The sequence below is a fragment of the Erithacus rubecula genome, assembly GCF_903797595.1.
Source record: "Erithacus rubecula genome assembly, chromosome: 24".
NCBI classification, from domain to species: domain Eukaryota; kingdom Metazoa; phylum Chordata; class Aves; order Passeriformes; family Muscicapidae; genus Erithacus; species Erithacus rubecula.
In genome coordinates, this window is record NC_136676.1 from 3,249,397 (window position 1) to 3,276,501 (window position 27,105).

General features: G+C 43.7%; 1 protein-coding gene across 1 annotated transcript; it reads right to left on the reverse strand.

Moving 5' to 3' along the window:
• Window positions 1-4,732: 4,732 nt before the first annotated feature.
• Window positions 4,733-26,068, reverse strand: LRRC38 (leucine rich repeat containing 38). Its single transcript, XM_079326153.1, has 3 exons — window positions 25,910-26,068; window positions 17,914-18,684; window positions 4,733-5,098 (listed from the first exon to the last, which is right to left on the reverse strand). The coding sequence occupies exons 2-3, from the start codon at window positions 18,539-18,541 to the stop codon at window positions 4,845-4,847; spliced, it is 882 nt and encodes a 293-aa protein (XP_079182279.1). The 5' UTR covers window positions 18,542-18,684; window positions 25,910-26,068; the 3' UTR covers window positions 4,733-4,844.
• Between the last annotated feature and the right edge of the window lie 1,037 nt (window positions 26,069-27,105).

The following is a 27,105-nucleotide window of genomic DNA, read 5'->3' on the forward strand; positions in this document are numbered from 1 at the left end:
CTCTAAGCTGGGGATGAAGGACAGAGCTCAGTTCAGGTCCCTCTAAGCTGGGGATGAAGGACAGAGCCCAGCTCAGGTCTCTCTAAGCTGGGGATGAAGGACAGAGCCCAGCTCAGGCACTCTAAGCTGGGGATGAAGGACAGAGCCCAGCTCAGGCACTCTGGGCTGGGGATGAAGGACAGAGCTCAGCTCAGGTCCCTCTAAACTGGGGATGAAGGACAGAGCCCAGCTCAGTCACTCTGGGCTGGGGATGAAGGACAGAGCCCAGCTCAGGTCCCTCTAAAGCTGGGGATGAAGGACAGAGCTCAGCTCAGTCACTCTGGGCTGGGGATGAAGGACAGAGCCCAGCTCAGGTCCCTCTAAACTGGGGATGAAGGACAGAGCCCAGCTCAGTCACTCTGGGCTGGGGATGAAGGACAGAGCCCAGCTCAGGTCCCTCTAAAGCTGGGGATGAAGGACAGAGCTCAGCTCAGTCACTCTGGGCTGGGGATGAAGGACAGAGCCCAGCTCAGGTCCCTCTAAACTGGGGATGAAGGACAGAGCCCAGCTCAGTCACTCTGGGCTGGGGATGAAGGACAGAGCCCAGCTCAGGCACTCTGGGCTGGGGATGAAGGACAGAGCTCAGCTCAGGTCCCTCTAAACTGGGGATGAAGGACAGAGCCCAGCTCAGGTCTCTCTAAGCTGGGGATGAAGGACAGAGCCCAGCTCAGGTCCCTCTAAAGCTGAGGATGAAGGACAGAGCTCAGCTCAGTCACTCTGGGCTGGGGATGAAGGACAGAGCTCAGCTCAGGTCCCTCTAAACTGGGGATGAAGGACAGAGCCCAGCTCAGTCACTCTGGGCTGGGGATGAAGGACAGAGCTCAGCTCAGGTCCCTCTAAACTGGGGATGAAGGACAGAGCCCAGCTCAGGTCACTCTGGGCTGGGGATGAAGGACAGAGCTCAGCTCAGGTCCCTCTAAACTGGGGATGAAGGACAGAGCCCAGCTCAGGCACTCTAAGCTGGGGATGAAGGACAGAGCTCAGCTCAGGTCCCTCTAAACTGGGGATGAAGGACAGAGCTCAGCTCAGGTCTATCTAAGCTGGGGATGAAGGACAGAGCTCAGTTCAGGTCCATCTAAGCTGGGGATGAAGGACAGAGCCCAGCTCAGGTCCCTCTAAGCTGGGGATGAAAGACAGAGCTCAACTCAGGCCCCCCAGCCCCTCCTCTGGGGCTCCAGGGAGGGGACACAGCCACAGCAGCTCCAGAATTGTCACAAACCTCCTCTGCTCACACAGGTGAGTGCACACAGCTGTAAGCCAAGCCCAGTTTTTGTCATTCCTGTGCATGCCAGGCTGAATTTCAGCTGTGGGTCACACTCTGGCCCTGTCTGAGGTGGACAAGCACTGTGTCCTCTGCAGGAGCACCCAGAGCCACCCTTGGAGGTGTTCCATTTTTATGCTGCTGTAAAAGCTGACCCATTAATGTTCATGTCTGAGCAAAAACCTCAGCAGGAGCTGCCTCAGAGAGTTGGTGCCTCACTGGGGATGAAATGCTGGCTTTGGACAGGTGCTTTAGGTGATCTTTATCTTAATATTTTGTGGATTAGGACTTTTTAAAACCCATGTGCACACTCCTAAAAGTCAGGCTGTCTCAATGACATCATGCAGATTTGCTTTTTTGCCCAGGTTTTGGATCCTCACACATACCCAGCTCCAGCATTTCATCAAGGAGATGAAATATCTGCAGGCTATGTGGCAGCTGCTTCCTGGCTCCTGGAGCCTGCAATGCTTTATTTGGGTCATGCAGAGTCTCTTTCCTTCCCCTTGAAGCAGGTAAAATGTCTGCTGGGTTCTGAGAGGGAGAGAGAGCAGCAAGTGAAGCTATTTTAGAGGGGAAATTGTAAATGAAGAACTTTGCACAGCTCGTTTCTGATCACCTACAGGCAGGGCTGCTGGAGTGAAGATAAATTCAGCTAAATTGGCAGCACTGTAACTGCTCTGATGGAATGTGGGTCACTGAGCAGGGGGTGCAGGCTCACCACAATGGAAATATCCCCACAGACACTCCCCAGTGCCCCAAAACCTGCAGAGGGGATTAGTTCTGTGCTAAACCTTTGTGCAGCTGAAACTGCAATAGAAATGCAGCCCTCAGGCCACTCCCTATTGATGATAAATTTGGCTTTCAAGGTTTTGTAGGGGATCATGATGGTGTTCACTAGTTCTGCTGATATTCCAACAGGAGAGTGTTTTACTCTCAAGATTCCATAAAATTAGAAAAATCCCAGTTTGGACTAAATCTGAGTTCTGTCTCACTAGCAACTAGAATTATGCAGAATCAATATTAAATGTTGGCAACTGCTAGTGCTTACAATGAATCAATATTACTAACTGGAGGTGTTCAATAATGCTCAGAAATGTACATTTGTTATAGAGAAAAGTAGAATTTAAAAATATCACTGAAGTTTCTGATCCAGAAAAAGCTCTATGTAGCAAAATCACTTTGGTGCAGTGTAGTATCCAGAATAGCAGCTTCCCAAATAAAGCTGTGCCAGGCCTTGCTCTCCAGCTTGTGCTGTGTGGGTGTCAGCTTGGTGTGCTCCTCACTGCTACACTCCAAATAGAACCAAGAGCTTCCAGGGCTTTGTGTTGGCTTGGACAAAAAGCTGCAAACTATAAACAAATCTACATTTTCCTTCTGAGGCCCTGCAGTGGGGTGAACCTGCAAGTGAGAGCAGAGCCCAGTCAAAATAGTTGGGTTTGATTTGTGACCTCTGCAAAATGACTGAAATGACACAAAGCCATGAGTTCATCACCAAGGGCAGGGCAGATGTTTGCTGAAACATCCCCTGGGAAGTTTGGAGGGACAAATCATTTTGCTAAGGGGTTGTGAGTTTTGAGCCCATAATAAGTGTGACCCAGTTTCCTATTCCACGACTGAACTTGCACAGCTCTAAATATAAAACTGTTGATAACAGATCTGTATTTGTGGGAAAGGGAGGAGCTGCACTGGGCAATGTGTGTTTCCAACCACCCCACAAAACCTCCCTTCTGAAAGGTGAATCAGGCACAGGTTTGGTCCTTTTCCATTCCCACATACAAATAAACATCAAAACCCAGGTTGAAATTATAAATATATTTGTGTTGTTTATAATCATGGCACTACACAGTGAAAATCATGTCATTTCATTTTTCTTGAAGGAACTGTAATAGAATAAGACAGTATTGATACAGAATAGCCTTTCACTGTCCTGCTTCATTCTGTCCCAGTGTGTTTCCAAAACCCAACCCCAACAATGGAGCAGAGGGAGCACTGAGCAGGAATCAATGCTCTCTGCTGCTTGTGACCCCAGGGCTGATCCAGGCGCAGAGCCCTCCCTGCAGCCCCCAGCACTGGTGAAATTGAGATGAACTGAGTTGTGTGCTGGTCAGGCTGAGCTCAGGCACAGACAGACAGACAGACAGACAGACAGACAGACAGACAGACAGTGTGGCTTGCTGAAGGCTCCAGCTGATCCCTGCTGGGTGGGATCACAGGAGTGCTGCTGGACCCTGTCACCCCCAACCACACAGGGTGATTCCTCCTGCTGAGCAAGGCAGTATTTTAAATAAAGAGTGCTTTTTAAAAGAAATAATAGCATTTACAGTAGTTAAACAAATGCTACTTTTTATCAGCACTAATTAATTTATAATAGCATACAGTCCTTAGCTTGGTTATTACTATGTTGTTCATTACTTTAAGCCCTCACTTAAGCTACTCTAGATAACATTTTAGATACACAGAGCTTTAAAAAAATATTTCCATTACAAATATTTTAAAAATATACTTATCCTAAAAAGCTGTCCAGCACTATTCCAAAAATCTCTTGTAATAAATGTCTTTTTAAATTTTAACAAAAATATCTACCATCATATAGAAGAGCTCAAGTTTTGACAAATATATAATACAGTCAGAAATACATTGGGCCAGATTTCACTTTTGTTTATACAGTTGCCAATTTGGATCGTGGTGTTGATCTCATTTGGGTTATTCCAGTATAACCAGGAGCAGAATATAGCCCTTAGTGCTTTAAAATAGCTAAATGGACTGGATGCTGCAACAGTTACTGGTGCCCAGCAATACAGGGAGGGAAATCCTTTACTTCACTGCATCTAAAAATGCAAAAGGATGTTATATTTAGTATTTGTGCCATGACCAAAGAAGTGCCAGGCATCTGCAGTGGATGACTCAGAATCGTATTCACTTGCAGTTTTTTTTTTTTTTTTTCTTTTTTTTTTTTTTTTTTTTTTTTTTTTTTTCTGAATGGTGCCTGTAATTGCTGTCATTAAATGAAAGATGGATGATTCTGGAGAACTTTTGTAGGGGGAAAATGCTGACCTTCCTCTCATGCTTTCTACAAGTCCAGGAATCATTTTAATTGCATTTTGTGTGAGTTTGAATAGAATCTCCCAGTAGTTAGATCTAGGAAGGATACTGCTTTTAATTGCTTCTGTATTTTCAACCTGAAACACCTCCATTCACCCAGTCCTTTTCAAAGTGTACCTAGAACAAGCTTCAAGCACTTATAAGAATCTGCATCTCATCAGGACAATCTGGAAACTCATCTTTTAAAACACTGAAATTTTTTTTTTTTTTTGCTTTTCCCCCTTTTTCCCTTGAGTCTTCAAGTTTAAATGCAGTGTTAGATTAAGGACCATGGAAATTACCCAGTCTGATTGCAAGCAGAGCTGACAGCCTCAGGTCTGCCATTCCTTACACATTATGAGTTTAAGCCATATTTAAAGCTTTCACTCTCCTTTTTTTTCCTCATCGACTTTGGCTGATGATCTGGTAACTGATAAACCAAGGAAATTTAAGGATTTTGAGTTCAGTCCTCGCTGTCATCTTCATCATCATCATCATCCTTGCTGGGAGCACACCTCTGGAAGCAGTGCACCAGGGTGGCCAGGAAGAAGCTGGAGAGAATTGCAGCGATGGACACGGCGACTCCAGAAAAGATGATGATAAAAAGGTCTGTCAATGACAAACTGAACTTGCATTCACTAAAGCTGACCTCAGATAACTCATTTAGAAAGATCCTTCTGTTCTCCACGGGCAGGGAACACTGGATTTCATGGAGACCTGCAAGGAGGAGGAAAGGGAAATAAATCAGCAGAATATTGATGAATTTTTTTGTTGTTCTGGGTCAGAGATTGAATGGCTGAAGAAAAGTTTTAGGGTTAATTCCAGGTTTACAAAATTGTACAATATTCAGGGGGAAATGGAATAAAAGCTGTCACTATCCCCAAGCCATTACATAGCCCCTTTGAGCAGCTCCTGGAAATTAAGTTGTTTCACCTGCAGCCTACCAGAGATCAGGTGTGATCTAGGACCATGGTTTGGAGGAATTAAAAAATTGAATGTTGAACCCTGGATTCACCTAAACCTGGAGACCTGAAAGCAATTCCCAGCTGCTCCATCTGAACACAAACTGACTCCTGAGCAGGGTAAGAGGGATAATGAAGTTCCTTCCATTCCCTTCTGCATTGTTTTTTTTTCTATGTAGTTCCAAATTAGAGTTGTTTTCTCTTTTCTGGTCAAACAACAGTTTGGGTTTAATGGATGCTTTTTTGTCTGTGACCTGCTTCCACCTTTCCTCCCTGGCTGTCCTGAGGCCAAGCAGAATGACAGAAATTGTTCCTGCCTGCATTACTGTAGAATGCCAAGAGCTGGGTTCTTTGTAGTGAAAGCAAAAACCCCAGATTGAAGAAGTGCTGAGAATAGAGTTGGATCCTGGATGGTAAAAGCACACAGCTCCTTCTGCATTCACCACAGGGGAACATCAGGAGAGGGTATCAGGGCCAGAATGGAACCCACAGTGAGGTGAATTAAGGCTGTGGAGCTGCTGGCAAGGCAGCTTTTGTCTCATGATTAAAGACATGAATATAAAAGGGAAATGTAAGAATTGTGTGTTAATGACACAAGATCTGCTGCCAAATTACTTAACTACTTCCTCTCCTCTGCTGATCCAGGGTGCTCTCCCTGGTTTGGGCTCTGCCTTGCTGTGGGCACACAGAGTACATGGAATTCCCACCCCACAGCTCTGCCACAGAACCACCACATCATTTTAAACAGGGAATGGTGATGATGAGATTCCCTCTGCACTTGTGAATCCCAGTTTTCCTCTGGCTGGATAGCTGTGATATTAAACATGTTTACTGGCATGTGATATTTTGCTGTAAAACATGTTTACTGGCATGTTACATGTTTTACTGTTAAAGATGTTTACTGGCATGTTACCTGTTTACTGGCATGTGATATTTTGCTGTTAAACATATTTACTGACATGTTACCTGTTTTACTGTTAAACATGTTTACTGGCATGTTACCTGTTTACTGGCATGTGATATTTTGCTGTTAAACCCAGACTCCTCAGGTCAGTGGTGCTGCCCTGACTGATCAACTGGATCCAGCCCAGCCCAGCTGTTGTGTTGATTTGAGAAGTTTTAATTAATTCCAATGTGAAACCAATTATCACCCTGACCTACTTGACCTTGTAATGATCACTGTAATAAATTTTGATCCCTAAAAGCCATCCTGTGTCTTTCTGTTTGCCTAAAGTTCTGTGGCTTTCCCTCTTCCCCATGCTGCTGTGTCTGGGGGGGTTCTGAGAGCTGCCCAGCAGTGTCAGAGCCTGCCCAAGGTGCTGCAGCATTTGCTGCCCAAATCCTGCTGGTTTTCCTGAGCCTGCAGTGCCCTGGCTGTGCACAGCAGATGGTGAACAAGCACAACTCGCTCTGGAGATCTGTGAAACCTCCTGTTGTCAGAACTGACCTGGAAGAGAAAGCAGCTGCATGGTTTCAAACAAGCTCTGAGGCTTCAGGAAATCTGAGCCTGCAATGTTGGTGCCTTCTGCAGGAGCTGACAGCCTGGAGCACCTGAGCACACAGGGGCTGAGGAGATGCAAACCTGCCCCCTCCATAAACCTTCCCATGAAACAGCTGACCTCCAAATCATAATTTCCTTCCAGGAAGACTTGGAAGTAGCTTTAGGCATCAATCAGAGTAAGCAAAATGTGGGACAGATGGATATGCTTCCCTGTTCAAAAGCATGAGAAATGAGGGATGAGTGAAAAGCTATAGGCTGGAATTTAAAGATTGTGTCTTTTAAATCAGACTTTAAAAAACAAAGATTTTTTCAGTAAATAAATACAATCCTGACAGTAATCAAAGCAGTTTCATGAGTGCAACATACTGCAAATTAATTTGAGGAGGAAATTTCTTGCTAAGAGGAAAAGATCACTGCAGCATTTTGGCAGGAAAACCTGCACCAAGTGAATACAGCAACTACACAAATTCTCCTTCTCTTGTAGCAAGCACAAAAAAACAATAGGGTGTTTCTGTAAAAGAAATCAGTCTATTCTATCAGAGGTTGAGACCTCCTGAGAGCTGCTGTTTTCAGAGCATCTGAGTCAAGCTCCTCAAAAGAAAGAGGACACAGGTGACCATAAGCAACTCTACCCTTTAAAATTTCTGTCCAACTGCAAAAGAAATTCTCAACTGGCAGCATTTAAAATATTTCTGTGCTGGAATGATGGGACACAACATCAGATCTGGGTAAGGGAGGAAATGGAAAAAAAATATATTGAAAAAAAAGAGAGGAAGGAAGACTCCAAAAGAAAACTCCTGTCCTGAGAGGTTCTACATAGTGCAGCCCTTGGGTTTAGAGAGAACTTACCATGGTAACATTTGCCCAGAATCCCAGACCTGAAAAGGAGCTCACTCCTTCACTCCCAAAAGCAGCTCTGCCATGGATCAGAGCTGACCCTGTGCACTCTGAGCTCTATTCCTGTTTCCCTGATGCTTTCACTTCACAACACACAGAATGCAAACAGCAAAGGATCTGCAACACACCAAGGCACTTAGAGGGAATTTCTTGTTATGAGAATCAGTGTTCTGCCAGGATTTTGAGACTCATTATACAATAAGGAGAAATAAAGATGCTTCTCTCCATGTAGCCATGGGTACTGAAATCTAGGTCATGTTCTCAAACTAAACAGATTAGATTAGGAATTTGCTACTTGTTTTATTCTGTGACAGCTCAACAGGCTTCTGTGGCCTCAGGTTTTTAGAGAATTCTTAGTTACTGGGAATTACAGTGGATGAAATACAGCTCCACAGAGCAGGAGCCTCACTGGCTCCCAGCTGTAGCTTTGGCCATGCTGTGCATGCACAAAAGGCACAATGAGCTGAGTTATCCCATCCACAGCCAGGGCAGGCTCTGAAAGCTGTGCTGGAAGCAGCTGGGCAGGCTGCAGGACTCAGAGGGAGCACAGGGCAGTGGCTGAGGGAACATTGATCAGCCCATCCTGTGGGGTGGATGTTTCTCTACTCTGAGTCGTGACACTGCTGAAAAACCCAGCACAGACAAACAGCAGCTTTTCCTTGGGCTCCAAAGAAAATTTGGAACAGTAAGACCAGCAGTTCTATCTGTGGTGGCACAAGGAATTTCTCTTTCCAGAGATGGTGCAGTGGTTGTTGCACCAGAACTTCCAACTTTTCACCTGAAATAACCATCACACACCTGCCAAAGATGAGAAATAGACCAGCCCATTTCAACTGCTTCATTCCCTAAAAACACAACAAGGTTGTTTTTAGGACATTATTTACAAGTATGTGGTTTTTGGGACATGAGAGTCCAAAGAACTGATGGTCTGTCTCCCACCTGTCCTGTTCCATTGGTGCCCAGAAATGGATCCATCTCTTTTCTTTCCTTGGGCAGGAAGTAATTCCAGGGCATTAAACACCCTCTGCACAAAAAAAATGAACCAAATAATGGTTTCTAGAACGTGATCAGTATTAATTTTAGGGTGTAGGTTTTTCCCTTTATGTGATTCTTTTGCATCTAGACTGGCTCAATCAAATCCCCACACACAACCTCTGAAGGACAGGAGATGCCCTTTAACCTCAGAGCTCTGCTTTCACACACTTTTACTTGAAGGATATTAATTTATATAATTTATTTGTGGGGGTTTTCTGTATTTTTCATTATTTATTTATTCTGTAGAACTTATTCTTTAAAAAGACCAGCCAGGATTCTTGCAAAGGGCATCTCAAAGCTGCTTGGTTATTTAGTGCTTGGCTGCATCAGGAGAGCCTTTGATGACAGTTATATTTATCCACCTCATTGCTCCCACAACATATTCAAGGAGTTGCTTCTTCATACCAAACAAAACTGTAAATGAAATAACAAGTGTGAGTGTGCTATAAATACACAGCTTGGGTTATTTTGGTCTGGGCCATCCCATTATCTGTAATGACTCCAGCTGTCCCAAGGACAATGTCACACACCCTTTATCCTTCTGCTATGTCACCAGGAGGAGCACATGGATTGCACTGGTGCTGATTGCTTTGAAGTGCCAGGCAAGGCACAGGTGCTGGGTTCTACAGAGGCTTCTCTCAACTCTGGAGAAATAAAGATGGAAATACAGGTCTGCTCCCTGAGGAATAGATTGTCTAAGTAACATGGGAAGTGTGAAAATGCTGGAATTCCAGAGACATTATGTTAAAAGGACAGGTGGATTTTTAAAAAGAAGGGGAAAAAAATAAGGAAGTGATAATAGTGTTAATAAGGAAGTGATGCAGGAGGGTTCCAGGTAGAGTTATTTCAATAAAATTCCAAAATAGGTTTTAGAACAATATGACTTTGAATGCCTTATATTGGAGGAGAACAACTCCAGCAACTTCAACCCTGCCAATAAATCACTGCTGCTGCTAGATCCTAAAAACCACTTGGAGTTTGTTTCTGTTCAGGACTATGCCCAAGCTGAAATCTTTCCTTGTAAAAATGAGCCTACTAGAAAACAGGAGCAGCCCAAAGCCAGTCTGCATGCAAACAATAAATAAGTTCCTTGTAAATAAAAGAGGCCAACAATACTGTAATGCCCCAAAGTTTTAACTGAACTGAAGCCATTATCTCAAAACCCCCAGGAAAATCCAGAGACCCTGTTTCATCTGAACCCTGCTGGGACTCTGTAGCCACAATCTAGCCATGTTTCTCACAGGTTCCTGTGATCAGGAATTTTTAATCTATTGAGTGCCCTGACATTGGCTGCTCCTGGCTGTGCCAGGGGTTTTCCCTGGATGGATTGACTGCTGCCCTACTGCACTGTGGGTTTTGGCTTATACTCCTTGCCTTGGGTTACCATACAGGATGTGGCCAGAAATGTGAATTCTGTCCCCATCTGTTAACCCAGCTGGGGCAGTGACCTCCGGGCACACATTATCTGCTAATGGGCCATCTTTAAACCAGCTGGGGCAATCATCTTTATCTTTCCCATGACCCACCCTTCAGCCAGGAGGTATCACCTGTTAATGGGCCATTGTTACAAACTGGGTGTGGCAGCGATTCTTATCACTGTGGGAGATATCTCCTGTTAATGGGTCATTGTTAAAAACTGGGTGTGGCAGTGACCTTGATCTCCTGGCACACATTATCTGCTAATGGGCCATCTTTAAACCAGCTGGGGCAATCATCTTTATCTTCCCACAGCCCATCCTCCCTCCAGGAGATATCTCCTGTTCATGGCCAGTGAGTCCCAGTGCATGACTGATAAAATTCCATCATCCCACTGGGAGATGCTCCAGCCAGGGCAGGAGCCAAGCCTTTCCTACCCAGATAAAAACTGACATTTTGGACACCAAGGTATCTTCTTTCCACTGGATTCCAGAGGAAAGCCAGACCTTTCCACATCATCCCTGGAGCTTCAGAGGAAACTGCACCTTCTCCAGGAGCACTGCTCCAGCTGAACCACATCTGCCACTGCAGGAGGATGCAGCCACCATTGAATGGGACTGCTGCCACCACCCTGACTGACTGACGGGTGTCAGCTTGGATTCTGACTCTGGCAGGGTTTGGGGGATTGTTCTTTGTAATACTGCATTTCTATTTTAATTTTCCTAGTAAAGAACTGTTATTCCTAATTCCCATATCTTTGCCTGAGAGCCCCTTAATTTGAAAATGATAATAATTTGGTGGGAGGAGGTTTAAATTCTCCATTTCAAAGAGAAGCTCCTGCCTTTGCTGGCAGACACCTGTCCTCCAAACCAAGATACTCCTCCAGCTAAAGACAAGTAAAAGGGCATCACTTTCTGCAGGTTCACTTGACCCTGTTTTGAAGGATCCTTTTGTCTTTCTGTCTCTGCTTATTTCCAATCCCTATGCCAAATACATCTTTGATTGGAGAACTTCTGGAATTCATTATCATTTCAATGTTATGGTCTGTCTGTTAGCAGACAGGGATTTCCCTTCTATAATTCTGGATGTTAAGTTTAAAAAAAAAAGAAAGCCACAATTCTTCTGGGTTCTTTTAGAGCTCACAAAAAGCAGGTACCAGGACCAAGAGCTTCCTGTCATTCAGCAATGGGCAGCAGGATGAGATAATGCAAAAGCACACTGGGACATGCACTAGGATGCATAGAAATACATCCACAGAAATATCTGAAACCATAAATGTTTAAATCAGCTGCATGCACATGTTCACTGCTATGGATACAGTAAATATAACTACAATAGGCATCTCTTCTAAGAGTAAAATTGATATTTGGCCTTTTGGGTGGAATTTAGATGTTCCCTCATGTTGCTGAGTGTAGTTGAAACAGATTTGAAATGTTTAAATGTGGCATGTTGTTTCTTGTGTGGTATTTTGCTCCCAGCTATGGTTTGTCTCCTTAAACACTGTCACAAATGTATCAGATGTATTAATAAGCAACAAGAGAGGCATTGCCTCTGAAGTGAGATGAGATCTCATTGAAAATAGCCTGGGGCCATCAGAACAGTAAAGCTAAAAAAACTTGAAGCCTAGATTTAGGTCCCTAAATAAAATTTTATGGCCAAGTGCCCTAAAGATTTGCAGAGCACTTTCACAGGGTACTTAGCAGTTTGTTTCAATGCCTGAATAAAAAGTTCAACATCAGGTGTTCACATCTGCAAGTGCTGTCCTCACATCTCCAAACCTGTGAAAGATGGATGCACTCCCAATAACCTCAGGATGGAAGAAACAGAGTGAAAAGCCAGTGGCAGTCAGATCATTTTACTGAAAATGTCTGGGAGATCAAATTATATATTTATATATGTGTATATATAGAAACAGATTTGATGTGCTTGTTAAGGAATGTAATTTCTGTGAGCAGTTTCTGCCTGAGCAGGATAAAAGCTGCTGAATGTGTGAAATGTCTTAGGGCTTTTCATTCCTCTCCAGACACACAGATCTGGTGTTGTGTCCTGGTGATGTGGGAGCCTGTGCAGACTCTGGGGGAGAGCTGATGGCTGCAGTGGACAGAACAGCCTGTCCTTTCTAGCTGCAGCTCACTTTGCTTCTATATTGGTGCAGCAAGTTAAGGAGCCTTCTCTGCACAGCACATGAACAAATAAGTGCTAATAAAGACTGGTAAGTCAAGAGGAATTGTAAAGTGCTCAGTTTCTCTGCTGGCTGCTGGTTCAAATGTTAAACAAACCCCATGTCATTATGATGCTTTGTTTTAAAGAAAATATGTTGTATTTTCTGTAAACCCATTAAAGGCTTGGATTAGTGAAATGAGAGATTGTTTCATTTATAGAATAAGTTATGCAACAGAACTCAGATGGGAATGGGATCCTAGAAAGAGCCAAGAAGCAAGAGAGGGTAACCTCATGGCACAGAATGTCTAAACAGGTTTAGAAAAATCATTCCATTCTCCTGGGTCTGGAGGGTCACAGGAGGGTCCCTCTCCTGTTTGGGGCAGCTGGGGGAGCTGGAAAGGGGCTCAGCCTGGAGAAAAGGGGGATCAGGGGGTCCTTGTGGCTCTGCACACCTCCCTGACAGGAGGGGACACCAGGGGAGATGTAGGATCTGATCCCAGGGAACAGGGACAGGAGGAGAGGAACAGCCTCAGAATGGGCAGGGGAGGCTCAGGGTGGGCAGCAGCAGGAATTTCCCCATGCAAAGGGTGCTCAGGCCCTGGGAAGAGCAGCCCAGGAAGGTTTGGAGTCCCAGGGGATTCCTGGGTGTGGCACTCAGTGCCCTGGGCTGGGGACAAGGAGGGGATTTGGCTCAGGTTGGACTCGGAGGCCTTGGGGCTCTTTTCCTACCTAAATGATTATATTTTATAACTCTCATTACACTGATTCACTTATGAATTTCCCTTTCAGGACTGAATTCAGTCTGAATTTCCTGCTTACAGCCTCACTGTCACCTGCTCTTGGCTTTTTCTCTACCTCCTCTCACTGCCATCCTTTCCCTGTTCTTTTGCACAGACTTTATCTGGAAATTTGCCACTTTACCAGGATTTACTTCTCCATCCATTCTGAAAAGGTCTTGAAAGTTACAGAAGATTTTCAAGTAATTAAACAGCATCTGTGTCATTACTGACACTAAAACCCTCTTGGAATATCTTAGAAATATGTGGGCACTGCCCACAACTTTCCAAAATGGAGCAACAGTTGATCAAATGAGCCCTGAGCACCAGACCTCACCTTGACTTTGGCTAATTCAATTTCAGACATTCAGAATATCTATTTTACCTATCCCAGCACGAATCTGTCTGGAATTCTCTCTCTGGCCAATTCTGAATGAGTTTTTCAAATCTTCCTGGAAACACAAATGTGCAAAGGCTACCCATAAAAATGCTCAGTCTAAACCTTTGCTAAAAGTCTTTCTGCTATTGTTCTTCTAGAGAACAAAAAAAATGTTTAATTCTTGCAATGGGTAGTGGGGAACTTAAATAACAATACAAATAAATCAATTAATCACAAGAGCTGTATACAGCTCCCCAAAGGTAAGGGGAAGAAAGGAAGTAAAAGCCAAAATGAGGGCAAGATGACAGAAAGGAGACACTGCAGTCCTGCTCCAAGGAGTACTTAGGCTCTAATTAAAACTAATGTTAAAAATGCATCAGTCATTAGTAAACAAAGTTGCAGACCCAGCTGCCCAAAGCAAGTTCACAGAAAATAAAAATCAGCAGTGGGAATGTCACCAAGCCCTTCAATATGGCCATGGCAGATTACTTTGTTTTCATTGTGTATTTTATTGCTTTGTTACAGGCATTTATCTGAATCCAGCCCCTTCATCCTGATGGGATCCTCAGAGAGATTCAAGCCATGTCCTTTGCAGTAATTTTAAACAAGATGTTTCTGCAAAAACTTATTCCATCACATCCCTTTGTATTTAAACAGTGAAATGGAAGGTTCATAACCCTCTTCTCTGCAGGTCATTCACACCAGTGACAGTCCTTTGCTGGCTGAGCCCTGAGTTTCAAACAGTATTACTAAAAGCAGTAGGTTAAGAGATAAGGAAAAAAGAAAAGTACTTTTTTAGCCAAGATAAATGTGATGAACAACAAGCTCTGAAAGCAGGAGAAAGCCTGGCCAGTATGAGAAGTTGCTGAGTGTATTTTTGCAGCATTGATGCTTCCAAAGGATTTTTTTGTGTTTTCATGGTCCCATGGAGTAAAACCTCCTTTGAAAGTTTTCATACTTGTCTTTGTAGGGATAAAGGTCTTACAGTGACTCTTGTATTTCTAAAAAAAATAATCCTTATTCTTAATATTCATAATCCTACTGATGGGAAAGCTTTAATTTGTACTATTTGCACCATATGCCATTCAGGTGTAACAAATGCCTACACAACCAAATATCCTTCTACAGAAAAACTTCATAAATGTTGAACTTAACCATTGTGCCCAGCAGCAAACACTTTGTCTTCTCTGGGAAAATAACTTTTCTATTTTTTCCACTTATCACCATCCCATTGCTCTTCACAGTTCTTTGCCTTCTTTGCACTATGCTCACTAATCTGTTTTTAATCAATTACTAACCAAACCAGAAGGGGAATTTGTAGTCTTGTTTTGCAGTATAGAGAAAATACTGGATTTGATATTTTTTTGTGGTAAAAAAAGTGTTTGCTGTTTTCAAGTGCTGGGTTTAAAAGCAAAATTTGAGTGCAGTTTCTTAATAAGTCTTCCTGCAAATTTGCCAGGCTGAGGGCATCATCTGGGGAGGGTATTCATCTAATGCAAATTAAGGCTTTATTTAAAATTTAGGCTGGATGGATAAATGCTGGAATCTGTAAAATTACTGAAATCCCAGCTGTTTGTGGAAGTGACCAGTTGGATGAGCAGAGGCAGCTCAGCTGGGCAGGCAGGTCAGCAGCAGTCAGAACTTTACAAGCTATTTCTGGTACTGTGCCAGCAGGAAAATGGACCTGGCTCCTGCAAAACTAATGAGTTGAAGCACAGCTTTTGTTCAGATCACTGAGTCCTCCAGAAACCTTAATTACAGAGGGACAGAGCTTCAGGATCAATTATCCAGATTTCAGTTCACAGAGACAAAACTCCCCTTTTTAAATCAGCTTGGCATTTCTTTTGCAAAAGCCAAGGGCAGCTTGGTGGGTTCCCTGCAGTGCTGCAGTGAGAGGTGGAGCAGTGGCCAGGGTTAGGGAATAATTCTGTTATTGAAGGGCTTCCCTCACACAGCACATTCAACTCATTCAAGTGAGGAGCCTAAATGAATGCCCAGCCCCTAAATCTGCCTGCAAATGTTCTTCTTCCAGCCCATCAGCACAGACCCTTGAGCTGCTGCAGAATTCCAAATAGAAGCAGCCAAGGTTTGTTCTTGGGCCCTGCAAATTCATCCCTATTTTTCCTCCTCTATTTCCATTTTCCTGGTGTGTTTGCTGGAAGAATCTTTCCCCTCCAGCTTTGCAGAGCTATGAGGAGCAGCCAGGGATTCTGAGTGCTCAGTGTTTATTGAGCTGCCCTTCCCACCCTCCCCAGGAAAGGCCAGGCAAGTGTGATCTTGGATGAGTATAACCAGACAAGTAACACTAGTTTAATCAGTTCCTAATGGGAATCATGTTGTGGCATCATTAAAAACTGGAAACTGGGTGTGAAATGCAATCAGATAATGATTCTAATAATTTGACTCTGACTTTCCAGAAGTTGTGCAAGGCATGCAACTGTGGCCATGTATTTCAAAAAGGGGTCGAGCCAGTCTTTCCTTTTTGGGGTTAGCTTTGCAGTCACCTCTGTGAAGAACGTTTTGGTGCTTTATTAAAGGAGACAGGGAGTGTTTTTGTGGCAGCAGCTCACAGGAAGCCCTGATGCTTTTCTGCATCTGTGCACATCTGTCCCTGGCTGGGTGTGAAGAGGGCAGGGCACTCACTCCAGGCAGCAAATCCAAATCCTTGCAGGACAGCTCTGATCAAATCAACCACTTGAATATTTGCTCCTTCCCTCTTTGTCTTCCCAAATCAAGTCTTAGTTAAAGTTTAGAAGATCTGGATAAGCCAGTAATTGTTCAGCTGTTTGGCCAAACATAACTATGGATAAGAGAAAATGCTGTGGGAAAACATCTCTGAGCTTGGAAGACAACTGGCAGCACTATGGGAAAGCTCACTCACCTGAAACTGCCAGACATGAGTTCAGACACACTTTAAAACACTGAGGGGACAGCAGAGAAAGAGGTGGGACAGACTCAAACTGAACAGATCAGGATCTCAGCCAGGATCAAGGGGAACAACCTGGAAATTCAGTAAAAGCCTGGGGAAAGTGAACTGCTGTGTGAACTCATGTTTAGCACTAGAGGCAGGCAAATACTCAATTCAGACTGAGCAAACTTTAGCTAAAGCATCAGAAAGGTGGGATGATAGGTTTGGTTTAGAAAGAACCAAGATCAAAGTTTCACTGACACAGAGAGGAAAAAACTCAACACTTTTTTCCTCAAATCACTTCTTCCTTAAAACAGCTGACCTACAGCTAAGAATATTCAGGGCAATGTAGATGAGTGTATTAGAAAGATGCTGCCCAAGGTCACAAGAATGGGAAGAACCTGAAAAACTGATGCAGAGTGTGAGCCTGGAGTGCCAGGACACAGGAGAGCAGCTTCAAACGGGCAGGGAGCAGGTTTGGGTGGGACATGAGGAAAAAATCCTTCCTGTGAGGATGGGGAGAGCCTGGCACAGGGTGCCCAGAGCAGCTGTGGCTGCCCCTGGATCCCTGGAAGAGTCAAAGGCCAGGCTGGATGGGGCTGGGAGCAAACTGGGACAGGGGAAGTTGTCCCCTGTGGGACCCTCCCAGAGTTTCCTTGCTCCCAGCAATCTCCTTTGGGAGCAGCTGGAGTTTTGTGCTTGTTGGGACACACGAACTGTGAGATGATCTCCTGCTAAAGCTGGATTAAGAGAGGCTTTGGGGTCTGGTGGGACATGTGGAGCAAGAGTCTGGATTCCCTAGACATGGCAGGCTTAACACCTTTATTTTTCCCTCCCTGTTCCTTTCTAAAAATGACTGGCTGAAATACCAGTTTTAGATATCTTGCCTTTTGGGGGGTTTTAAAGCCACTTCAATTTATTTCTCATATTGGAAGCAGTTCTTTTTTAATGAAAAGAGCCCAAATTGAGATGCTGAAGTGTTTCAACCACAGAACATCACAGCAAAATACTTCCAGGAAGGGGCTGAAAATCACAGTTGCATAAAATGGGGATTTAACTCTTTTGTAGCTGCTTCATAACTCATCAGTAAAATGAGAGGAAAATCACTTTTCCTAAGGAGCTGGAACAGATTATTTAGCTGTTCAAAGGGTTTATTGTAGAAAATATATTTACCAGAGAGAAAATGAAATCTGGAAGAGAACCAGCTCTGGGCTGAATGGATGTGAAAAGGCTCTTTCACTGCCTATGCGAGTTTAGCCTATAAATCAAAATTATTAGGGCTTAATTTTAAAATTTCATTTCTTAAGTGGGAGGAGGACCAGCTGCTAAAAGCAACCAACACGAATTTAAAGGGCTGATCTGCTGAAAGCAAACCACAACAAATTCAGCGACGACAACCCGAGCAAACTGCAGGCAGCACAGAGCCAAGGGCAGCAGGAGCCATCCCAGGCACACACAGACACACAGACTGCTCTGAGAGCCACGGAGCTTTTACCTTTCTGGAGTTTGGATGCATTGTCCTGGATCCAGCTGAAGAGGTTGGCAAAGTCACAGTCGCAGACCCAGGGGTTGCCCTCCAGGCGGATGGTGCGCAGCGAGGGCAGCGCTTCCAGGGCTGCCACGTTCAGGCTCTGCAAGTTGTTGTCATTCAGTTCCAGCACCTGGAGCTGCTCCAGGTTCTCAAAAGCAGCCTCGTCCACATCCACCAGGTTGTTGTTTCCCAGGCTCAGTTTTATCAGTTTTTCTGCGGATTTGAACGTCCCAGCGTCGAGCTGCGTTAAATTATTGTAGCTTAAGTCTAAATACACCAGTTTGGTAGAACTGCTAAAAGTGCCCTCTTCTAAAGAGGTGAGAGAGTTATTCCTGAAATCCAAATAGACTAGATCTCCATAAAATATAAAGAAGTCAGCTGGTATTGCCTGAATGTTGTTGTCAGCTATGAGAAGTTTCCGTACATCCAAAGGAAAGGGGTTGGGAACACTGGGGAGTCCTTGATCCCGGCAGTCTATGGTGTGATAGTCCATACAGCTACAGACAGCAGGGCAGAGGTGACCCCCAGGCAGGAAAAGCAGGCAGGCAAAACCAGCAAAAGGCAGGAGGCAGGATGGAAAGCATGGCAACATCGTCAGGGATCTGAAGGCTGAGATGAGCACCCACTTCTAGGAGAAAGACATTTTGCTCAGCTGAGCAGGAGTGCCTGGTACTTGTGTGTGTGTCTGATTGTATCCAGGAGATCACATATCATCACAGATCCGATAGCAGCAGGCTGGAGGGGGAGGGAGGAGGGAGGGAGGGAGGCAAATGTGAGGATTTACTCTGTCAGAATATTATGATGCTCTACAGGATGATTGGGCACACGGAGGATCTTTCAAAGGACTCCCTTGCTTTTGTGAGCTAAAAAAAGCCCAGAGCCTGTTTGAATATTTGCTGTATATTCCAGAAAAGGGGGAATCACACCTGATCCTGTGACTCTGACAGCAACAGCTTCTGCTTAAAAAGCCATTCAGGTAAAAATCAGGATGAGATCACTCACTGTGTTTGTCAGCAGGAGCCTCCATCAGGGTGACAACACCTATGGGAATGCAAGAGAGGGGCAGGCAGTGCCCTGGATACCTGCTAAGGACAGTTTTCCCTTTTATTTGTAAAACAGGGAGCAGAAGGGGGGAGCTCAAAGACAAGGAACTCTGCTTTGTGCTGTTTCTGGATTCCTCAGCTGTTCACATTATCTAAATATGACTCAGTATCTTTTAACCAAGAAGAATAACAGCAGCAACAAGGAATACATTCTCCAAAGTGAGGGGATTTTCCTTCCTGTTTTAATGACCCAAAAACTGCTTTCTACTACAGCACCAGTAATGTCTGTTGGGCCAGATAAAAGTGCAAAACATGGATCAAATCTTTAGCTGGTTAAAATTGAACTGGTTCTCTTCATTTTCAGGGGGTTGAAATATTTGGCAGTCGATCTGCCTGTGTCCTGTGGGGCAGCAGAAATGATTCTGCAGCAAGGCATGTGTTCTCCTGACATCCCCAAAACCACATCCACACAGGTAAGTCCTCAGCCACAGTTAACTTTTAACTCCATCCCTCCCTCTTTGTGCAGGGTGTGTGAGCAGAGAGAGCTGGGTCACACCTATGTGTTGTTGTGGAAGGTTTTTCTGGAGACAGATGGTATTTGGGTGCTGTGGTGGAAGATTTTTCTGGAGACAGATGGTATTTGGGTGCTTGTATCCTGATGAGAAGAGCACAAAGTCCAGCACCTTTGGCAAGCTCATTCTTAGGTCAAAGAGAGGCCAGAAATTTTGATTTAAGGTCATATCTTATAACTGAATTCAGAGTATCTTTCATCCAAAATAGGAGGCAAAAATTTCCTTCTCAGACAGCCTTTCCTGCAAGATAACTGAACTCAAACAATGCAAGCAGTATCTCAGCTCTCCTTTGGTACAAGCCTAGAAACACTGAAGGCTGGGAGGGATCAAAGGGGGAGCCACAGTGCTCTCAGTAGCACCAGTAACAGAAAAAGATGAAATGGGCACAGATTGAAAACCATCTGAACACAAGGAAACACTTATCCTGCTGTGAGGGTGGCCAGGATTCCCAAAAGATTGAATATCACCACAAATATCAGCACTGGGCAAAGAGCTCTGACTCTGCTTGAGCAGGGGGCTGGACAAACTCATTTCCAGAGGTCCCTTCCAAACAATGAACATGTCAAGGTTTGCACCTTTGAGCACCTCTCTCACATTTTGCAGCACACCTTGTTTCTAATCCAAAGGTTTTTAACTAAACCACCTTGAGACAACCTCTGGATCCCTCCCATAGAGATACATCCTGCTCCAGGTGTCTTTCATGTCTTAAATTCCTTTAAAAACAACACCCAGAAAGAAATGGGCACAGCTACCTGTGTAAACCACCAGGGCAAAGCCCAAATAAATTCCTGAGGTGATTATTTAAAATATTCACCTTTAAATTACAGAGGAAGTGACAGTTTAACAGGCTATCTTCAATTAGAAAAAAACAAATGTGCAAAATAACTCTTGGGCTCAGGATACATTGAGTTGGCATCAGCCAGTAACTGCAGCTGGTATTTCTCATGCAGAACTGATGCTTTTTAAATTATTTGGGTTGTATCTTGCAAATTATTCCTCCTGCTGCAATCTACTGGTTTTCTGCCCCTGATGTAGGCAAGGGTTTAGGTCAGAGATAAAGATGTCTCTCACACAGGCAAGCAGAAATGATCTGATGTTTTTAGCAATGTAGTTTTGTATGGAGAGGTTCAGCTCTCTGTAGAGAGCAGGTGTTTATTCAGAATTTAAGGGTCTCTGTGGCTCCCTCTCTGCAGACCCCCCTTCTTCTACCAAGTGCACAGAATCAGGATGTGACATTTTCATTTCCAAGATGCCTCAGCCTTCACAGATGGGAGACTAGAGACAATAAGGCACAATTTGTGAAAGTTCCAAGAACATGCCAGTGGCAGGGGTGGGAAAGGACTCAGCTTCCCTGAGGATTCAACCAGCCCCTGCTAAAACTGCCTCTCCTTTCTGCACAGGGCAGATTTTCCTTTTGCTCAGCTGCTCACCTGCATTCCTCACCTGTGCCCAGCCCCAGCCCCAGAGCATCCTGCCCTCCTGTGCCTGCACAGAGCCTGGGGATCCTCCTGGCTCACATCTTGGTCAGGAGCCTGCCAGAAGATGAGGGATCACTGTCAGGCTCTGGATATTTTGGGATAGGTGTCCCATAGGTTTGTGGAGCATCAGCCCTGTTCCTACAGCAGCCAGGGTAACAGAATTTCTCTGCCAAGGTGTGACAGCTCTACAAGCCATGGGTTGATGCCTTTCCATGCTATCTCTAATTTCAGAGACTTTCTTACTCAGTGCAATATTTCCTGCTTAATTTTCTCTCTTTTAGCTTCTGCTTATTTCTGTTCCTCAGCTGTTTCCTTCACAGCACAGAAATTCTTCAGAATCTTTCTGAAGCTCCATTCACTTGCTAAACATTTTGTGCAGTTTTGGCTAGCAGGAAGAAATCAAAGCTTTCTATCTAAAAAAGTATTCAAGCTTTACTTTTTGAAAGTGGTTTATTTGCAGCAGTCAGTGACAGCAGCCTGGGGTTTGGCTGTGTTTGGGTTTTGGGATGTGCTGAGTGCACAGCACCCTCTTGTGCCCTTGGACACTGGGCAGCCACAACTGCTCTGCTCCCTTCTGGTGAGCTAATAATAAATTTTACCATATTTTTTTACCTTATTTCTACACTTTGCCTGTCTCTCAGGTTGCCTTCTTCCTCTTCCTATCAAAGAAACCAATCTCTCTGTATGAGTAAATAAAAGACATAAATCAGGTTGTGTTCTTCAGCTGACACTGTGGTAAAACACAAAATTGCTCCAGTGAGCAGCCTCAGAAATAAAGGGGTTTTATAATCTGTGCCTCTTCAGTGCTCCCAAGCAAAGGGCCACAGCTTTTCCACCTTTTTTTCATACTTCCAGTATTACATTTTAGTTCATACAGGTTTGAAAAAGCACAAACCTCCCCAGTGGAAATTGATGCTCAACAAAACCCCAAATATTCTTCTATACATGTGGGATCCCACATTGGTCAGATTTTGATTTATCTGTGATTCTGCCTTCAAGGCTCCTCTAAAAGGACAGAATAGGTTTGAAAAACATGCTTGTAAATCAGGAATTCCAGTTCCAACTGTAAAGGAATTTATTATGAATCCCTCTGTGGAGAACAAAGGAGGAAAACAAATTTCTCTCCACACCTCCCAGCAGCAGGAGTTGGATAAGAACAACAGCAGGCAGGATTTGGACTAAAAACAATGATATGGATTTCTTTCTTTAATTTTTTATTCAGGATACTGAAAGGAGAAACCTTGGGAATAAAACAGGGACAAGGCAAATAATTTGAGTAAAGGGGTTAAAAAGGTTAAAAATCACCATGCAGACACACGTGAGGATTCAGGTCTCAGCCAGAAAAATCCTTCCTTACAAGAGGCTCAGACTGAAAACTGCCCATCCTCATGCACATTTTTGAGCAGCTAATTGAGCATATTTTTCCATGAAGGAAGTTATTATTCCAGGCTTATGCTTCACTGAGTTGAGGCACATGTCATGGCCAGGCTGCAGCACCAGGTGCACAGGATGATGCAAAGGCTTTTCCTGCTCATTATCAAACATCACTGCCCAGCCTGAGTGGCCAGCAGTGTCTTAATCAATTCAGAAAAATTGAAACCAAGTGCTAAGCAGCATCTCTGATCAAAAATCCCATTTTTATTCAGGTCTTAGCATTTTGGCTTTAGTGTTGATTTTTATTTTTCTTTTCTCTTGAGAAAAAATTTCCCTGCTCTGACTGGGCAGCTTTATGAATGCAGCCAAGGGGCACCTCTGGGCAGTTTTCCCCCTGATTTTACATCTAAAAAGGACTGAAAAAGCAAAAGTCTTAAAATTTATTAGATGATAGAAGCTGTGAGCTGAAGCTTTGTGTTGCACCTGCCCAGTCCCTCTCTGCTGCTGTGCCACTGGGAGGCAAAATGCATCAAAATTAATCAACTTGGCAGCAGCAATGATTGAATTTGAAAACTTCAGTTCAGCAGTCAAATGAGACCAGCCTAAACCCATCAAAAGACTTCCATCATCTGCCCCAGACAGTTTACACAGACATGTGGTCACTCCCTTATTGCAGAGCATTTACTGTCACCAAATGCAGCCAAAGAGATGCAAGGGTGTGAATTTTATTTCCTTTTTCCCTCAGGAATGGGTTTGTATCCAGTCTGCTTGCCCTCTATACAGCTCATGCACTGCTCCAGAATTATCAGAGCTTTGAGCAAATTAAAGGCAATTAAAAGTCTTCCTAAGGTACTGACAGATCTGCTCATGTTTATCCACTGCTGCTGATGTGTGCAATGAAAGGAAAGGTGGTGTTGGTGCCTGAAGTTTTAGCTTTAATATTTTCCAGATTCTGTGCTGCATTAGTATGTAACTCTGAATTTCAGATAAAGTGTTAGCAAGTTCTCCCCACAGTTTAGTCAGACAAAACAAAACTTTTCCAGCCTGAGAACCAAGGACACCATTGCAGCTTCAGGGCCCCAAAAATATAAATAACAGCAAATTGAGGAGAGCAATCTGAGAGCTGTAATTGGACAATTAACCCCAATATGGAAATGGAGCAAAATTTATAAAAGTGTGAAAATTTGTGATCCATTGTCCATCTTGGGTGTAGCCACTGCTGGGCTCTTGTACAGCCCAAGGTGAATCTTCTAAAGGCCTTTTAATAAATCCTTGTTTTATCCCTTTAACTCTGTCCAGCCTCTAGTCATCAGTATCAGGATTCCTCTCAAATCACAGAATCATCTTGGCTGGAAAAGACCTTTGAGGTTGTATTTATTTGTTCAGATTTACCAGTGGGTCTGTTGAGATCTGAAAAACCTTGTGGAGGTCAGAGATCCAAGATTTTCTAAAAGCTCAAGAGGTTCTATAATAAAAGCTATGTAAGTAATTAATACTATGTGAGTAATAAATACTATGTATGTTATCCAACACAGGATTTCTTGAGGAAAATTTATGAAAGTTAGAGGCTTTAAAGCAGCAGGTGGAGCTGAACACAATGCTCATACCTGAAACTTGTTTCAACCTGCAGCTTTTTCAAGCAGTGAATCTGAAGAGAGAAGGAATTTTGAGCAAATTCTCAATGCCTCAAGATACCACAACACTTAATCCAGCTCTGGTGCAAATTTTGACAGACTGGATTTTTTTAACCCATGATTGCCATTGCAAACATAATTTATTTGCTGCAAAAGACAGGAAATTATGACCCTTGGGAATTGCTTTCCTTATGGTCCTTATCTCCTGCAGGAGGAACAACTGCTGAACACCCAGCAGAGCACTGGGAGGATGAGCAGAGGGCAGAGCATCACCAAGGAGAAGGTTCCAGTGCAAAGGAGGCAAGTTCTGCTCTGCTGGAAGGAAGGAAAAACAGAAATTATCTTGAATTATCAGCAAATCAAGTCTGCATTTTCTCAGGAGGAAGTGTAGAGGTTTTTTACATCCTCTGTGCCCTCTAGAAAACCTTTTGGGGAGTTTGTTCTAAGGGACAGCAAATGGATTTACAGCAATTAAAGCACCTGACTAATGTTTATAAAAATGGCACATGAAAATTGTCTGAGTGTAAAACCCCTCCAGATCATAAGGTCTGCATGGTGCACCAGAGACTGCAAAAAACCACAAAACAAAAACAATCCCAAACAACCCCCCCACAACTAAAAGAACCCAAAACAAACTCAAAGAAATTCAAATTAATTTTTTGATTAACATTATAACATTGATGGGCTAAATTTTTGACCAAAAAGGATGGTGAGGATTGAGAGGATTTTATGCAAATTAACACCAAACATACACTCAGAAAGAAAAGTTGCATTTAAACGGGCACTGATTTAATTGGAGATCAAGGTCTTTCAGTGACTCCTCAGTCTGCTTTGATAAGGGAATTTCACAAAGACATTTTCTGTGAAATGTCTTCTGTGACTGTATTTAAGTTAAATGTGGTACAAGCTATTCACAGCAGGTGTTAAGAAACAGGCTGGATCTTCTAAATCTTTTTTTGTAATGCAAGGAAAACAACCCCAAGACAATCATTAGTATTTCCTTATTTTCTCCTTTATTGATTGTTGCCTGCACTCCATGGATTTAAATATGCAGAAAGGATGTTTATGTCAGGGGGAATTCCAAGCATCAGCCAAGAAATAATGGACATATATATTACACCTTCTCTGTTGTCCTTTACCATAAAAATACTTAATGAAAAATATAATTAAGTTATTGAAAAATCAGACTATTTTCAAAATAGGGCTTGAAAACTTCCCTTTAAAGTGCACCTCACACTGATTAAATCATGTGCACCATTCCCAGAAGGACACAATTCCATATTTTACAGGTTAATTCTGGACAACTGGATTTCTGCCAAATAACTACTGCACAAAAATGCATCCATCTCTGCACTAGAGCCACAGAGCATTCTGGAATACAAAGGGACAACCTACAGAAGGTTAGGACTTGGGGCAAGATGAAGAACATGAGATTTTGTATCATGATCAAATTAAATAACAGTGGACAGGATGAAGATGTGAAAATGTTTGTGTGTATGTGGCCATGGGCCCTTACACTTGAACTTCAGAGCTCTTCCTGTGGACAGATCTGTCATCCTTTTAAATCCTATATCAAATAAATGAAATTGCCACCCTAAAGTGAAGAATTCTCAGGTGCTTTTATACCACATGAAGAACAAACCCAAAGAGTGACAGATACCCTTGAACCAATGGGATGGAATCCTGTGGTGCAAAGGACTGCTTTCTACCTTTGAAGTATAAAGCAAATGTTAAAAACATTCCCTGCACTTTATGCAGAAATAAAAAGTCATCAGGATGATAAAAACTCATAGCTACCATGTAAATAACTGAGGTACCCACAATCCTGCTCATGGCAGAACATCCCATTGCTCACTTACCTTCATTCTAAAGGGATCTTTCCATCCTCTCCAAAGTTTCTGTGCTGTGCAGAAGTTGGGTGTCCCTCAGGGGAGGCAGCAGGCTCTGATCTGATGCCTTGTGACATCTCCCCTGCCCTGTTCATGAGCTGGGTGAGATGTCAGCTGCAATCTCATCAGCCCCCAGTGCTGCCTCTGGAGCTGCTTTTCACCACCACGCTGATAACCAACATTAATTACTGCAATGAGTGGCTCTCAGAATTGCCTCAGAGAGCTCTCACCTCGCTGGCAGGCTGGGGGGATTTCTCTGCTACTTGGTGATGTAAAAAATAACCTCCCAAATTTCACTGTGGTCATGTTTGGAGTGGTACATGCTGATCTGACTCAGGATTTTTCAGCCTGGGTGGTTGTCCTGATTTGGAGGACAGGGTCTGCCAATAAAGGCAGAGGGTTTTCTTTGAAATGGAGAATTATTATAATTTTGAAATTAAGGGGCTCTCAGGCATAGATATGGGAATTAGGAATAACAGTTCTTTACTAGGAAAATTAAAATAGAAATGCAGTATTACAAAGAACAATCCCCAAACCCTGCCAGAGTCAGAATCCAAGCTGACACCCATCAGTCAGTCAGGGTGCTGGCAGCAGTCCCATTCAATGGTGGCTGCATCCTCCTGCAGGGGCAGATGTGGTTCAGCTGGAGCAGTGCTCCTGGAGAAGGTGCAGTTTTCCTCTGAAGGTCCAGGGATGATGTGGAAAGGTCTGGCTTTCCTCTGGAATCCAGTGGAAAGAAGGTGCCTTGGTGTCCAAAATGTCAGTTTTTATCTGGGTAGGAAAGGCTTGGCTCCTGCCCTGGCTGGAGCATCTCCCAGTGGGATGATGGAATTTTATCAGTCATGCACTGGGACTCACTGGCCATGAACAGGAGATATCTCCTGAAGGGAGGATGGGCTGTGGGAAGATAAAGATGATTGCCCAGCTGGTTTAAAGATGGCCCATTAGCAGATAATGTGTGCCAGGAGATCAGGGTCACTGCCACACCCAGTTTTTAACAATGACCCATTAACAGGAGATATCTCCCACAGGGATAAGAATCGCTGCCACACCCAGTTTTTAACAATGGCCCATTAACAGGTGATACCTCCTGGCTGAAGGGTGGGTCATAGAAAAGATAAAGATGATTGCCCAGCTGGTTTAAAGATGGCCCATTAGCAGATAAC

Bases quoted from the DNA above. Each gene is read 5' to 3' on its own strand.
- LRRC38 (XM_079326153.1), bottom strand. From the start codon at position 18,541: ATGTTGCCATGCTTTCCATCCTGCCTCCTGCCTTTTGCTGGTTTTGCC. The intron at 5,099-17,913 runs GTAAAAGCTCCG...TCCTCCTTGCAG, and splicing joins TGCATCCAAACTCCAGAAAG to GTCTCCATGAAATCCAGTGT.